At 54.7% G+C, this 13,907-nt stretch overlaps 1 protein-coding gene across 2 annotated transcripts; it reads right to left on the bottom strand.

Annotated features, from left to right (window-relative positions):
* Nucleotides 1-1,886: 1,886 nt before the first annotated feature.
* IRX3 (iroquois homeobox 3) lies at nucleotides 1,887-5,727 on the bottom strand. 2 transcript variants are annotated; one of them, XR_004550603.1, is made up of 3 exons: nucleotides 5,105-5,727; nucleotides 3,324-4,622; nucleotides 1,887-2,267 (listed from the first exon to the last, which is right to left on the bottom strand). XR_004550603.1 is itself a non-coding variant. In XM_034073241.1 (2 exons), the coding sequence occupies exons 1-2, from the start codon at nucleotides 5,327-5,329 to the stop codon at nucleotides 3,519-3,521; spliced, it is 1,329 nt and encodes a 442-aa protein (XP_033929132.1). In that variant the 5' UTR covers nucleotides 5,330-5,727; the 3' UTR covers nucleotides 1,887-3,518. The 2 variants fall into 2 exon arrangements, 1 of the variants encoding a protein (XP_033929132.1); XM_034073241.1 differs by having other exon boundaries at nucleotides 1,887-4,622.
* Between the last annotated feature and the right edge of the window lie 8,180 nt (nucleotides 5,728-13,907).

The raw sequence follows: 13,907 nt of genomic DNA, 5'->3' as shown, positions 1-13,907 counted from the left end.
GATACAAAGTGCAGAGGGACTGGGTAAAATTTACATGAGAAACAATCCATTTTCTAGCCACCCACCCACAGAGTTTGCCCTCGTTTCAGGAGCCTGTCGGAGCGAAAGAGGGGGAACAGTTCCTGGCAGAAAAACAGCTGGACAGGCAGTAAGGAGGCAAACCCTGCTTCGAGGGTGAGCTGTGGCCATAGAGGACATATGAGGAGAGGAAGGGAATAGGGTCGGGAGAAAGGAGAGATGCCAGCACTGCTGCCAACTCTGGGGGTCTCTTCCCTGTCCTCTACAGAGGTCCAGGGCTGGCTCGGCTGCAGCCATCCAACACTACCCGCAGCTGGAGAGGCTGCAGGCATGCACCAGGCCAGGGTTCTCCCCACCCCAGTGCCTGCCAGGCAGAATATTAGTTGGGAAATATTAAAACACGTATGTAAAACGTGTGTATACATGCACGCATATATATACCGTAAACATTTATATAAATCTTATCACTTACAAACGTCTAGGATATAAAATGTAGTTTATCGGCCTAGTGCAACCCAATCCTATAAATAATACATTCCTATCACTATGACCTCAAAATGTCAATACCGCACAGCCCTGTGCATTTGCATATCTTGTACTGTCTAAACTTGAAGCATGTCAGCTATGTGCTTCTGTTTGTACTTTAACTTCATTTTAACTCTTGCTTCCTAGCTCCCACCACCCTCCCCCTCCGCAGGGTCTGTCACCCAAACGAGAAAAGCACCAGGTATTTAATCACTACCTCTGTAATTATACCATTGGCAGGACTGTAAGGAGGGGAAAGGGGGATAGAAGCGGACACCCCTCGGAGATGCTAAGGAAGAACCTGGTATCAGAAGCCGAATGGAGCCAGGCTGCCAGCCCTGCCTGCCCGGGCTGCCCCTCCAGCGAGGGTGAGGGGTGAGAGCTGCCGTCCGCAGGTACCGACTGATGGAAAATGGAGAATAGAGGAAGGGAGAGGAAAGGAAGTGGGGCAGAGCCTGTCCCCCAGCAGCAGTCCCCCTGGCATGGTGTTCACTTGACTGCGAGGCCGGGGGGCCGGGTGCTGCTCCATCCCCTGCCAGCAGCCACCGCCGCCTGGAGCGGCCGGACCTTTCTGCATAGGTCTCATTTCCAGCATTTTGTTGAGGAAATGCAGCGGCGGGGAAGACGCAGCTCTCAGGGCAGGCCGGCAGAGGGGCAGCCGGCATCTCCCTGGCCCGGGAGACGGCAGTGCGTGCAGCCCGCCCGGCGCGGAGCGGAGCGAAGCACCTTCGGTTCTAGGTGACTCCCGCTGTGTGCAAACCCCCGGGAGCGAGGGGCATGTCCCGGCCCCGCCGCCGGCCCCGCGCAGCCCGCTTTGTCCCTGACAGCACTGTGCCCCTCAACGGTACGGCGGGCCCGGGGAGAGCTGGGCTGCAGGCGAAGGAAACACCGCCGTTCCACTGCGGCACTGCCGACCCCCGAAGTTTCCTCTCGGTTCACCCCTCCAGTGCACCGAGGGGGCTGGAGACCGGCACCTGGTAACAAGGTGTTCGGGGGGCACGATGGATCACTGGGGGCTGGACACGGGCTCGGTCCCGGCGCCGTCCCGGCTGCAGGGTGCTGCCCACCGATCTGCCCACGTTGCCCGTAGCGGAGCCGCCACGCCATCACCGACCGCGGGGCACAGGGCCGGGCACCGGCGCCTGCAGGGGGCGCTGCGGTTCCAGCGTTCGGCCTCGCTGCCGCCGCAGGAGGAGCAGCCCCGGGCCGGCCCTGCCGCGGGGAGACCGAGACCGAGACGGACCCGGACTGGGACGAGCCGCTCCCTCCGCGGACAAAACAGGCACCAGCGGCGGGGGGAGAGGTGAGAAGGCAGAAATAACTCCATGGGTGGGAACAGAGAGTGTAGTCAAAGTGGCAACAGTTTATTTATTAGCCAAAAATATATACTTTCTTGTACAATTTGGTTCACACGTATGTACATTTTTACTGTATGTACAAAAAAAAACAACAACAACCAAAAAAAAAATAGAAACACCTAATTCTCACTGGACTTCCAAAAAACCTCACAAACTCAGCTAATCCAGGTGGTAGTACAGAAGTGGGTATATTTTTTTTTCCTTTTTAGTTTTAATATACGGACATGCTTACAAGTCGTAACTATACAGAGATTTTTTTTTTGTTTTGTTTTGTTTTTACAGTCATTACAACAACAATTACAAAAAATTAACTATGATGATGACAACGCAGATAGAACCATAGCGGCATCAAGTTGGTTCTGGGGCCTGGAAAAAAATGACACAGAAAAAAATATGTATTTAATAAGATTTCTAGTCATATGGGGCTGGCACGGTATTTCTAACTGTAGGTAGCGCTGGTTTTGTTGTTGTTGTTGTTATGGGTTTAAAAATAGGTTTCTAAATATATAAAGTTTTCGGAGTGACTTATAGCAAATTTATTTAGCTACGAATATCCCCGTGGTTTTGCTCATCAGACGAGCAATTGATTTCAGTGGCTGCGAGGCCAAGCTAAGAGTGGCAAGGTTCAACCCCTTCAGGTCTTCTACTCGCTGGGGCTTATTTTAGCTTTTATTATTATTGTTATTATTATTATAGCCGGTTCTGTCCCGCCGCCCCTGCGCTGATGCGTTTCTGCTCACCATTTCTCCGGTGCTGGGGGAGGCGGACACCGGCCGCCCAGAGGCGCTTCCCCCGGCCCCAAGCACAGGAGCCGCGGCCTCGGGCGCGGCTCGGCCGGCCCGCCGGCATCGCTCCCGAAGAGCGGACGGCAAAGGAAAGAAAAACACCGGATCGGAATAACCCACCACACACGCAGGAGAAGGACAAGAAACCGCTCTGGGAGAAGAACTAAAGACGCGGAGAAAATAAGCTAACCGTTTACAACTCCCTCTATATATCCTTAGAAGACAGAGGAAGCAATCCCTTACCACCTCTGCACTGGCTGGAAAGCTGTCTTTATTAACTTTTTCTCTACTTCCAAGGCACTACATCGATCAAAAAAAAAAAAAAAAAGAGAAGGAAAAAAGAAAAAAAAAAAACACAGAAAAAAAAGTGTTCCTTTACAATCCCCGTTTTAAATCCCCATTTTATTCACTCCTATCCCTGAATTAAGCCTCTAGACTTAAGATCTCTTCTCGGCAAGTTGCAAATACGTCAAAGCGACTGCTTTGCTGCAGGAGTGACCGTCAAAGAGAACCCGAACCGACCCCGGAGCAAGCCTTGCGGCCCGGTCCTTCCGCAAAGACGATTTGAGCAGCAACAACAACAGCAACAAAAGTTACATCCGTCGGAGGAAGGTGACGCCGGGGGTGTGAGACTAACCTGGCGGAGGCCCCCCCGTCGCCGCCGCTGCACCAGGGGGCCCCGCGGCAGCCCGCCCTCCGCCACCTGCGCCCCGACAGCTGCGCCGGGCAGGGGCCACCGTGAGAAACCGGAGGGGACTTCCGCGCACCTCCGCGCAGCACCGCCGAGCCCCCCGCGGTGGCCGCCGGCCCGAACCCGTCCCCGGCGCGTCCCTCAGCGGTCACCTGCTCCGGCGGGCTCCGCGCTCTGCGCCTGGGCCGCGGGCCGCGGGAAGGTGGCAGCGGGGGGAGCGGCGGGCGCTGCCCCCAGCCCCAGGAGGTGGGGGGTATTCAGTAAGGCCAGCGGGTGGGGGGCCGGGTGGTGATGGTGGTGGTGGGCCGGAAAGGCGCGGTTGGTCCAGTTGGAGAACTTGCTCAGGGGGCAGGAGGAGACGAGTCTGTGGGGCGGCGGCGGGGGGGGCAGCGGCAGCTGAGCGGCTGCGGGCGGGGAGCCGCCTCCGGGAGACTTGCGGGGGTTGTCCGGGCTGGTGGCCGTCTCAGCCAGAGACCAGATCTTGGGCTTCGGCAGGATACCGGCCAAAGCGCCGTCCGTCGGGGAGGAGGCGGAGGAGGAAGAGGCAGAGGAGGGGGGCGAGAGCTGGTGGTGCGGCGGCTGCAGGGGCGGCTTGAGGGGCTCCAGGGCGGTGGCTGGGAGCTCGCACTTGTGATGGTGGTGATGATGGTGGTGGAGGTGGTGGTGGCGGAGATGGTGCGGCTCCCCCTCGGCGGCCTTGACGTAGCGCTCCTCGGAGCTGGGCAGGTCCTCGAAGCCCTCGGAGCCCTCCGAGTCGGTCTTGGAATCGGAGTGCAGGAGGTCGGCGTCCTGCAGCTCGTCCTCCAGCTCGTCCTTGTTGCTCTCGATGTTCTCGGTGTCGATGTTCTCCAGGTCGATCTCTTCCTCGTCCTCCCGCTTGTCTTCTTCCCCCTCGTGATCGCTCCCGTAGGAGTTACCCTCCTCGTCCGTCCTGCTTCGGGGGGCCCAGGTCATTTTGTTCTCCTTTTTGAGCCGCCGCCGTGCGTTGGCGAACCAGGTGGAGACCTGGGTGAGGGTCATTTTGGTGATGATGGCCAGCATGATCTTCTCGCCCTTGGTGGGGTAGGGGTTTTTCCGGTGCTCGTTGAGCCAGGCCTTGAGGGTGCTGGTGCTCTCACGGGTGGCATTCTTGGGCCGCGACGGGTCCCCGAATTGGTACTGCCCGTAGGGGTAGAAGGCGGGGTGGTGGTGGGGAAAAGCGGCATGCTGCACCCCCGGGCTCTCCTTCAGCTCGTACTGGGCGCCCTGCAGCAAGAGGGAAGGGGGCGGCCCGGATAAGACGGTGCTTTGGGCCCGGCCCGGGGCCCCTTCATCCCACCGCCGTTACGGGTAGCGCGGCGGCCAGGCCGAGCTGCCTCCCTCGCCGCGGAACTCCCTGGCCCCGCTGCTGCAGCCCGGGCCCCGCCGGCTACGCCGCGGCCGAGGAGCGGAGCCCGTAGAGAAGGACCGGCTCCCCAGGTGCGTGTGCGCAGCGGGGCCTCCGGCAGCCGGGGTCGGTCACCGCAGCCGTCAAGCCCTGCGGGCGGAGGAAGGGGGCGCGGGGTCGCAGCTCCGGCCCTGCCCCTCTTCGGCCGCGCTCCAGGGGTCGGGTAGCGATAAAGCCCCATCTCCCCTGACAGCCCTCCCGGCAGTCCCCCCAGCCCTATCCCCAGCGCGAACCGTGCCCGGGCTGCCCCCGACCGGAGCGTCCCGGGGAGCGAGCGGCGAGCCCCTGGGGGGCCTCTTACCAGCTGGGGGAAGATGGGCAGCTCGGCGGCGTAGGGCAGGAACGCTCCGTAGCTCTGTGCGGCGGCAGCAGCGGCGGCGTAGGGCGCGCTGTACATGGAGGAGAGCACGTTGGAGAGGGTCCCGGACGGGGCCAGCTCGGCGCCGCCGCGGGAGCCGCCGCTCCCCGGGCGCTCCGCTGGGTAAATCGGCCTGATGTACTGGTAGCCCAGCTGGGGGAAAGACATGGTGTGGGAGCGGGGCAGGGGAGGGGGGAAAGGAGGAGGGGGGGAGAAGAGAGGAAGAAGGGAAAGAAAAGGGAGAAAGTAGCAGGGCCGGCAACGGAGGAGGGAGCCGGGTCGCTTGCCCTCGCCGGCCGCCCACACTTTCAGCGCCTCCCGCAAACTCCGGCGGACATGGAGGGGGGAACCGGGGATGCGCGGAGGCCGCGGGCTCCCTCCTGCCTTCGGCCGCCGCGGTAAACGATCCGATAGCTTCTTTCTTCTCTCAGTTTTCCTATTGATCTGAGTGGACCCAGGTCAGGTCCTAACAGATTGCCTGAGATTATTGGGACTCTGGGCTCTGATTGACATTTCTAGTCTCTCACAAGCCCCTCCTATTTCTTTTAAGTCTCTCTCTCCCTCTGTCTCCCTCTCTCTCTCATGCCCAGAGCTCGCTCTCGCCGGGTTTGTCACTAGCTGCTGCCCCCCCCCCCCTCCTCCTCCTTCTTCTTCTTTTTTTTTTTTTTTCCTAAATCTGTTTACTGACGTCGCGATCTTTTATTTGAGTTGCTTTCAAATCTCGTTTTAGCGATCGCCAATCAGTTGTGTGTTTTACAAAGGTTTAACCCTGCCTCATGGTATTCTAATTATATATAGAGATAGATTTAGATATAATTTCGTTCATAGCCCTCCCCCCCCCCCCCCCCCCCCCCGCCAGAGTAGGAAGCCAGGGTGCCAGTTGTGAGCTGCACACGGGAGGAACAGGAAAAAGTTGTGACATTTAAAAATAAACCCCCTCTCTCTCGATCCCCCCTGCTCAGGTTTTCAAATTTACAGCCTTTTCTTGGCTGGGTTCATTTTGTTTTCTTTATTAAGATATTTCCTCCTATCCTTCCCTCTGTCCGGCCCCGCCGAGGGTTACATCTCCTGATACAGATTTAGAAGTCTACTAGATTTTTCTCAAAAAATTTGCATTTCCAGAGCTACCTTGAGAAGTTTCCTAATGTACTGAATCTTTAAGGAGCTCTCTACTTTTTGTCTGGGCTAACAGTGGGCAGATACAGTGGAAAAGCTAAGTTAATTTTCCTCCTAATAAGGGACTTCAAAGAGTTGTAGGTCACAATTTTACATCAAAGGCAGAAAAGAAGGCAAATTAAAATCTTAACAAAGGAGAGACGGGAGCAGCCCTCTGGGCCATTAGTAAATAAGTGGTGTGAAAAAAGGGACAATGACAGGCACTGGAATTAAACTCATTAACACCTTTTTGTCTTGGTGCGAAATCTCTAATTAGGAAATTTATGATCATTTTGCTTATTCCCTCTGTTCTGAATCACTACAAGGCTTAGAAGGAAGTACCTGGTACGTGCAACACTTGCAAAGGGAGCAGTGGCACAGGCTTCTAAGAAGCTATTGGGAAGAAGTCAAGATACGTTTTAATTACCGAATAAGTTTTTCTTTTTTAACGATTAACACCTTTTAAATTACGGTTTGCTCATTTTCTTTTTCCTTCCCCTTTTTTTCTTTTATTTTTTTCCCGCTTTTTCGTCCCCCTCCTTTTTCTGAAACCAGCGTATGCGTTGTAATTTATCCTTTTTAAGAGCAGTTAAAACGCAGTGCAATCACGGCGCGTCCGTGGCAAGCACGGGAGTTCCCTGTTCCGCTCCCGCAGCTGCCCGGACCGTGAGGACTTCAAGCAACCTGCGACTGCGGGCAGGGCTAAGCGGCCCTGAGCCTGCCAACCTTATCTTTTCCTTCAAACACCTCCTGATTAAACACAAAATAAAGTTTGAAGGGTCTTTGGAAAAGTTGAGGCTGGAGAAGCCTCATTCACCGTATTCCCCTCTCTTCCTAAACACTCTCTGGATTTATTGCCTTTAAAATGTGATTTAGGGACAATATAACCACTGTGCCCACATTATGGATTTTTATAACTACATTTCTTTAAAAATGAAATTCATGTCAGATTATGCAGTTAAAGGAATCGACCTTGATAGCTTGCTATAATAAAACTGTATCAGCTTGTAATAAATGCGGATTACGGCAAAGCAAGATCCAGAATTAAAATTCCCTGAATCAATATATGAAAATCTGTAGGAAACATCTCTAATCGTATTAAGTTCATCTTTATAGCATTTCCTATCTGCTAATCTAGTGCAAAAACAACTCTGGGTTGGAGGAATTTATTTTCTTTATTCACCGTCGCTGCTTTTGATAGACTAATGCACAGGGGATAAAAATATTAAATTCAGTTATAAGTTTATTTCTTTTTAATTCGAAGGAAAACAGCGAGAGAACCCCACGTCCTGTTTTCCTTCAGAGGTTCTTGTGTGCAGCGACAGGCGGGGAGGGGGCTGCCACCGAGGGACCACAACTTGGACAAATACATGTCCGGGGAGAAAATGGGGCGAATAAGAAAAATCGGGTAAATCAGTAGCCGTTTGACGCTGTCTCGCTCCCCTTGCTGGAGTTAGAGCCGGGCTGAGCCCCTCACGGCTGGGCACAGCGGCCCACGCCTATCCCACATTACCGGCCCCGTGTTTCTGGGGTTGCACGCTTGGCACGGAGTGGCAAAGCTGGCGGGGTTGTTTTGTGGTTTCTCAGCAGCAGCACAATCAATACGAGTTTGTTCCCGGGCGGTGGCGGGCAGGGAGCGGGGATCCCTGGGGACAGGCTGGAGAGAGGCACGGGAGAGGAGAAATTTATGGGTGAGAATGGGTCCAGGTCAGGGGGAGGGTGAGGGATGGTTTATTAATGAGCAAGAAACGGATAAGAAGCGTAGCCGGACAGAATGGAAGGCAGGAAAAACCTACAGGGCTGCAGCTCTTGGCTGGGGGAGTGGGAAGAGGAGGGAAGAAAAAAAAAAAACAAAAAGAAAAAAAAAGAAAAGAAAAAAAAAGCGGAGAAGACAGCAAACGGAGGGGAGAGAGGGAGGAGAGCAGAGGAGACAGCTTCCAGGGGCAGGGCGGGGGTTGGAGCCATGTCCACGGCGAGAAGCACCGCTCACTTTCGGCAGCGGCTTGTGGGAGGGCGGCTGCGGGGACAGGCCCCTCGGAGCTGGGCAGCGGGACAGGAGCTGGGCCGGGTTGAGCCGTGCGAATGGCGGCGGGAGTGCGCCCAAAGCCCCTTCCCCGCTGACGGAGAGAGCAGGGGAAAGAGATTTGTAGTGCCGGAGTCGAAGGGGTGTGAGGCGGAGACGCTGGAGCCGACTCGTCCCGAGGGCCGGGGGAGCAGCGCAGGGCCTGAAGGCCGCCCCCCCCCCCCCCCCCCCCCCCCCCCGGGGAGCCGGGGCGGCAGAGCTCTCCTTGGCCGGACAGACACGTGTCTTCTGGCCGGGAACTGTCAAAGCCGGGAGAGTGGCTCCTGATTTATTACCCCAAACACACCCCCCGTCGCCTGCCGTCCTCCCTCCTCCCAGCCTCGCCTCCCTCCTCTCCCGGCTGGCTCACACGGTGCCGAGCTCAAATCAAACCTCCCTCTAGCTGCAGGTTTCCCGAGTTCGCAGCCGGCTCCTGGGCCAGCCCCGCCGGGAGGAGGGGCCGGGCCGGACAATGCCCGTCCGGTGCCCTGGACCCTAGCCTCGGTGCTCTCCGCTCACGCCGCGCCCCCCTTAACCAAGTCACTGTGGCGGAGGGGAGCCGGACAGGCCCCAGGAGGTGGCCGCGGCCCGGTGTGACTCTGTGCTGCGGGGCCCGGCTGTGGAGTCGGAGGGTGCTGCTAGGAGCGGCCGGGGAGTTGCCAGCAGCGCGGACAGCGCCCTGCGGGGCCAGGGGTGTCGGGGCCCGGGTGGCAGCTGCGTTGTCGGGCAGCACACCGGGAACGGGGAACGTGAGGTTAGGAGGAAAAGGGCCGCAGTTAAAAAAGAGTTAAAAAAAAAAAGAGGGAGAGATCAAAGCGCTGGGTAAAAGACTCTTCAAATTACACGTTTGAAGCTTTTCCATAATTTTAAGGCGACAGATAGATAACAAGCTGCACATTCCTTATCACATATGGAATCAATCTGAAAGGAGTCTCTTGATCAGAATCTGGTAATTGCAGTGACATATGATTTAGAAAGAAAACACAATTAATGACCCTTCATGTTAAGGCTTTGGGACGAGGCCACTGACAGTCCGCGCTCTGCAGCCGACGTCAACATTTTTCTTTTTTTTTTTTTTATTATTATTAGTAGTACTTAACTATTGAAAGGCGACATTATCGAGCATCGGCGACTGTTTTGTCTCCGTTCCCACTGCAGGTTTCTTCAGAAGGGGGAGGAGAAGAGAAGGGGACGGGAAGGCGTGCGTGCCTTTCCTTCAAGGTTTGGGGAGCTAAAATGATTTAGTACCTTGTCTGTAAATCTAATGACCTAAGGTGAGAAAAAATACTTCATCTTTTATTATTACCATTTGTGGTGAGCGTTACCAGGAAACAGCAGAACCCGTTTGAAATGGTAAATATATGTATCCATTTAAAACCCATTATTGCAGAGATTTTTCCAAAGCGAAATAAAGCGAATCATGCCCAATCCCATTTTCTAGCGCCCTCTGCCCATGGATCCAATGCCCCTTCCCGGGAGCTGAAACCGCTGTGGAACTCCTGGGTGCTGGGGGAGGCCGCAGTGGGTGCTCCGGGGCTGTTCCTGTGACACGCGTCCTGTGATGTTAGGAGAGGAGGGAGCGACGTTTTTAAAAGCTTTACCCTTGTCATTAAAAAGGTAATGGCTTTGGTTTAGAAGGGAGAGGTTCATTTGAAGGTTATAAAGCATACACTTTAATAGGATCGAAGTGAAATTAGTTAATAAGAAAATGCTGGCCAGAAGCTCTCCGGGCTTTTAAGTGCTCTCCAGGCCATTTAGGGAAATTGAATAAGAACAGACTCCGTTACCTGCAGCTCCAACTACTATCTCCAGTTCTGTATAGAGGCGAGAAGGGAAAAATAGTGCCTGAGAGACCTGAAGTCCCATACACCTCCTGCCATCCAATTTCCTTGAGAAATAATGTCCCTTTTCTGCTCGCAACCGTGTTCTTCTTCGTCTGCTGCTTTTAAGCAGACCAGAATGCACTGTGTGTACCACAAGGGGGTAAGCAAAGGTAAGGGGCCATCAGCAGATACTCAAGGCTCCGGGGGCAGCTCTGAAGAGCAGCCTCCTCCCTGCCTGGGCAACGCTGGCCTCTTAGTGTTGTTTTTTCACTTTCATTAATCTGAATCCTTTTCCCCCACCACCACCACCATTGTGGTGCTTTGCTGATTTGCGTTCGGACCGTTGCCAATAGGGCAGTATATTGTGTTACAAAACTTCCTATCTACTCTCTTTCTGCCTCCCTTTAAACTTTATAGTTTTTAGAGGTGTTAATAAAACCTTTCCTTTCTTAAATCGTTCATTAGAAACCCCACCGAAAGCTGGAAATACTTCAGGGAAAAAAAAAAAAAAAGAAAAAAGAAAAAAAAAAAAAGAAAATAAGCAGCTCTCAGGAATGAGAGGTTGGGAGAAGGCTTTTGTCCAAAAAAACGCATAATTGCTGTGAATCTTAGGAAACATTAATCTTTATAGGAATTTGTGATTCATATCTGTGGTTTGACCATTTAGGTGATTTACAATCTGTTAGTGCGATTCACTAATTTTATGCCAATATATTTTATGCACCCGGTTAGACTTTCCATCGCCTCTTGGAGCGAGTGGCCTTTGTGCCCTGCGGGTGTCAGCGTGGCCCTCAGCCCGGCTCAGCAGGGATCTTCCCGGCTCTCCGCAGCAGCGGGAAGTGGGCTCAAACTCCTCACAACTCTGGGAAATTTCCCCTCGCCATTTCCCGTCACACCTTTCCCCGCCAGCAACGCCGGGGCTTATCGACCGGACAGCCCCCTTACCACCAGACCCGAGCCTCCGCCTTCCCCCGCTGCTGCGGGATGTGCGCTGCTCCCGCATCGGCTCCGACGGGAGGGCTGCAGCCTTTGTAAGTTGAGGATACCCCGGGTTCCTCCCGCTTTACCAGTGGGGTAAACGCAGATGGTTCCCCTGCCGCTGCTCTGGTCCCAGACACGCAGCAGCTTCCCACAGGGGCTCCCGCCGTCCTGGCCACTGACCAACCCCCTGGGCCTTTCCCCCGGGACGGGGCCTCCTCGGCTTCCCAGTGGGTTCCCCCCCGACCCTTATCCCTTATCACCAGACTGCCGGGAGGGGCTTTTTCTCAGGGACGGTGCATTTGCCGTGGGGGGCCTGGACGTGTCGGGGAAGGCAACCCGAGGCACGATTCTGGTGTCTACATGGAAGCAAAGCGGAGCATCCCCCGGGTGGGATGTTCCCCTAGTCCTCGGCCACCACCTGGGAGAGCCGGGGATGCAGACAGCCTCGTGTAATTTGTAACTGGGCTTATTAGCTGGAGGGGAAAACACGAGCAGAGAAAAGGAGCAGCAGCTTCACTGAAGAGAACACTGCGCAGAGTCTGATCTTGTGACACAATCATTAATTACTACAGCATTAATTACTATTTTTCCAAAACAGTCCCTTCCCGGAAGAGCTTACAGCCCACATGTGCTGTGTAGTGATACTCTGGTCTAGAAACGATTCCCCCATTATGTCCCAGGTAGCGTTTACAAATGGCTACACCCACAATATCAAAGCCCGTCATCTTGCACCCTGAGATTTTCTGTCCCATCGGCCTGGGTAGGATGATTTTGACACACATAAAATACATTTAAATATCAAAGTCTTTGTTCACGTTCATATTCCGCCAAACTTTTAGATCGTGATGGTATAACTACTTTATTTGCTCTTCATCCCACGGATGCTGCCTTATATCAGTAACAAACAAGCATTGATTTTATGGTAAAGTCACTTTGGGATGGGAATGAGTAACTCCAGGCAGTGCTATCACTGTATTACATGGAAATGGCCCAGGTAACAAGATGAACATTGATTCAGCATTATGTTTGATCAATAATGAAATAAGTAACTTCAGGGCCAAATTAAAATGCAAGCTGGCTTAACGCTGCCAGCTTCTGGGCTAAGTGACAAGGCTAATTCAGCAGGGAAATGGCAATATTTGCATTAGAGGCTGCATCTGTTGTTTGGTGAAGGAGGCTGGATCTGCAATAACGCTGGATAAAACTGCAGGGAGCGGGGAGCCAGGCCGGAGCTGGGGGGGCAGAGCCCGGGCAGGGAAGGCCCTGCGGTAGGTCTGGAAGCTAGCAGGGGAGTGCTTCAGGAGACGAGTGGGAGCATGGCCAGGGGCTCTTTGCACCGGCGGCCCTAGCCCCGGTTTGTCCGCCGGTTTGTCCGCTACCGGTTTTCACAGCTCTGACATCGCTACTGGGACGGTGACACGCATTGATTCCCAATAGCAACAGCCATTCTCGCCTTCGGCTTGCCAGCTTCAGCACCAGGACACGAGGGAAAAACCGCGGTTAGGGTGGGAAATGTGCAAGACGTAATCCCGCTCCCCGAACCGGAGCCGGCACGGAACAGGGGGCAAAGCTCGAGGGAATTCCCGGCCTTTCGCCGGATGGGAGGCCAGCAGCTCTGCCGTGCCGTACAGGGAAGGGATGTTCTACTGGGGAGAGCTATAAGCACCTAGAAGGGGGAGGCAACTGCGGGCAGGCACGGAGGCAGGTAGGGTGTGCAATGTGAACCGGGGACACCCGGTACTGTGGCAGTTTTCTAAGCTGTTGCTATTTTAGACAATTTATAAGCATTTCCTGCAATGCGAGGAATAAAAAAAATAAAGAAAATGAAAAAAAAGGGCTCTTTCCAAAAGAAAAGGAAACACCTCCCAGCTCAGCCCGGGTTACGCTGAGGCTGCCAGAGGCGTGTGTGTGCCCACGGCTGGAAACATCATCCGTGCATCAGGAGCTTCCTGGGGAGAGCGGGTCTGGAGCTGGGCTCGGGGGACCCGTTTGCAGCCCCGTGTGCCTCAGCCGATACTGAGGCGGGACACAGATCAGGGACTGTGCGGAGAGGGAAAAATAGGGGCCGCCGCTGGCGTTATTGCTCTTTCCTCTCCTTAAGGAGGTCAAACGCCACCGTCCAGAGCTATTGATTGCTCCACGCGCTTGTAGTGATTTGTTAAAAGTAAGTAAGGGTGAACAGGAGGTGCGGAGAACAGCTCCGCTATCAGTCGTGGAGGGGAAGAGCGGACGGAGCGGAGAGGGGAGAAGCAGCCGCGCAGGAGCAGGAGGGGGGCGCGGAGCAGCGGCTGTGTCTCCACGGGGCGGGCGCGGAGCTCCCGGCTGTCGGGCCGAGCTGGGCTGGGCTGGACCGGGCCGGGCGTGCGGCAGCAGGAGGCCGAGGTGCTGCGGACAGCATCACGCATCCCGCACACTAACGGAGCTCCTCCTCAGCCTGGGTACCCCGTCAGGGACATGGAAACCCCCTCTGAGTCCCTGTCTATGGGTCATTAAATGAAACCAGCACCATGTGTGTCTGTCCCTCCCGCTCAGAGAGGGATGCGGGGATGGTGAAAATCCTAGGAAAAACGTAGGCATAGGGGAAAGAGTGGAAATTGTTGCACAGTTAACTTTAAAGGCCGAATGGGTTTTATGTTGAGGGGTAAATACAAAACCATCTACTAAAGTCAGACATGCCTTCTTTTTCAGGGCTAATGGAATGAGTCATCGACAGAGTGGATTATTT

The sequence above is a fragment of the Melopsittacus undulatus genome, chromosome Z (assembly GCF_012275295.1).
Source record: "Melopsittacus undulatus isolate bMelUnd1 chromosome Z, bMelUnd1.mat.Z, whole genome shotgun sequence".
In the NCBI taxonomy this organism is placed as follows: Eukaryota; Metazoa; Chordata; class Aves; order Psittaciformes; family Psittaculidae; genus Melopsittacus; species Melopsittacus undulatus.
Note: the sequence above shows the minus strand (reverse complement) of the source record. Positions and strands in the feature narration are given on the sequence as shown.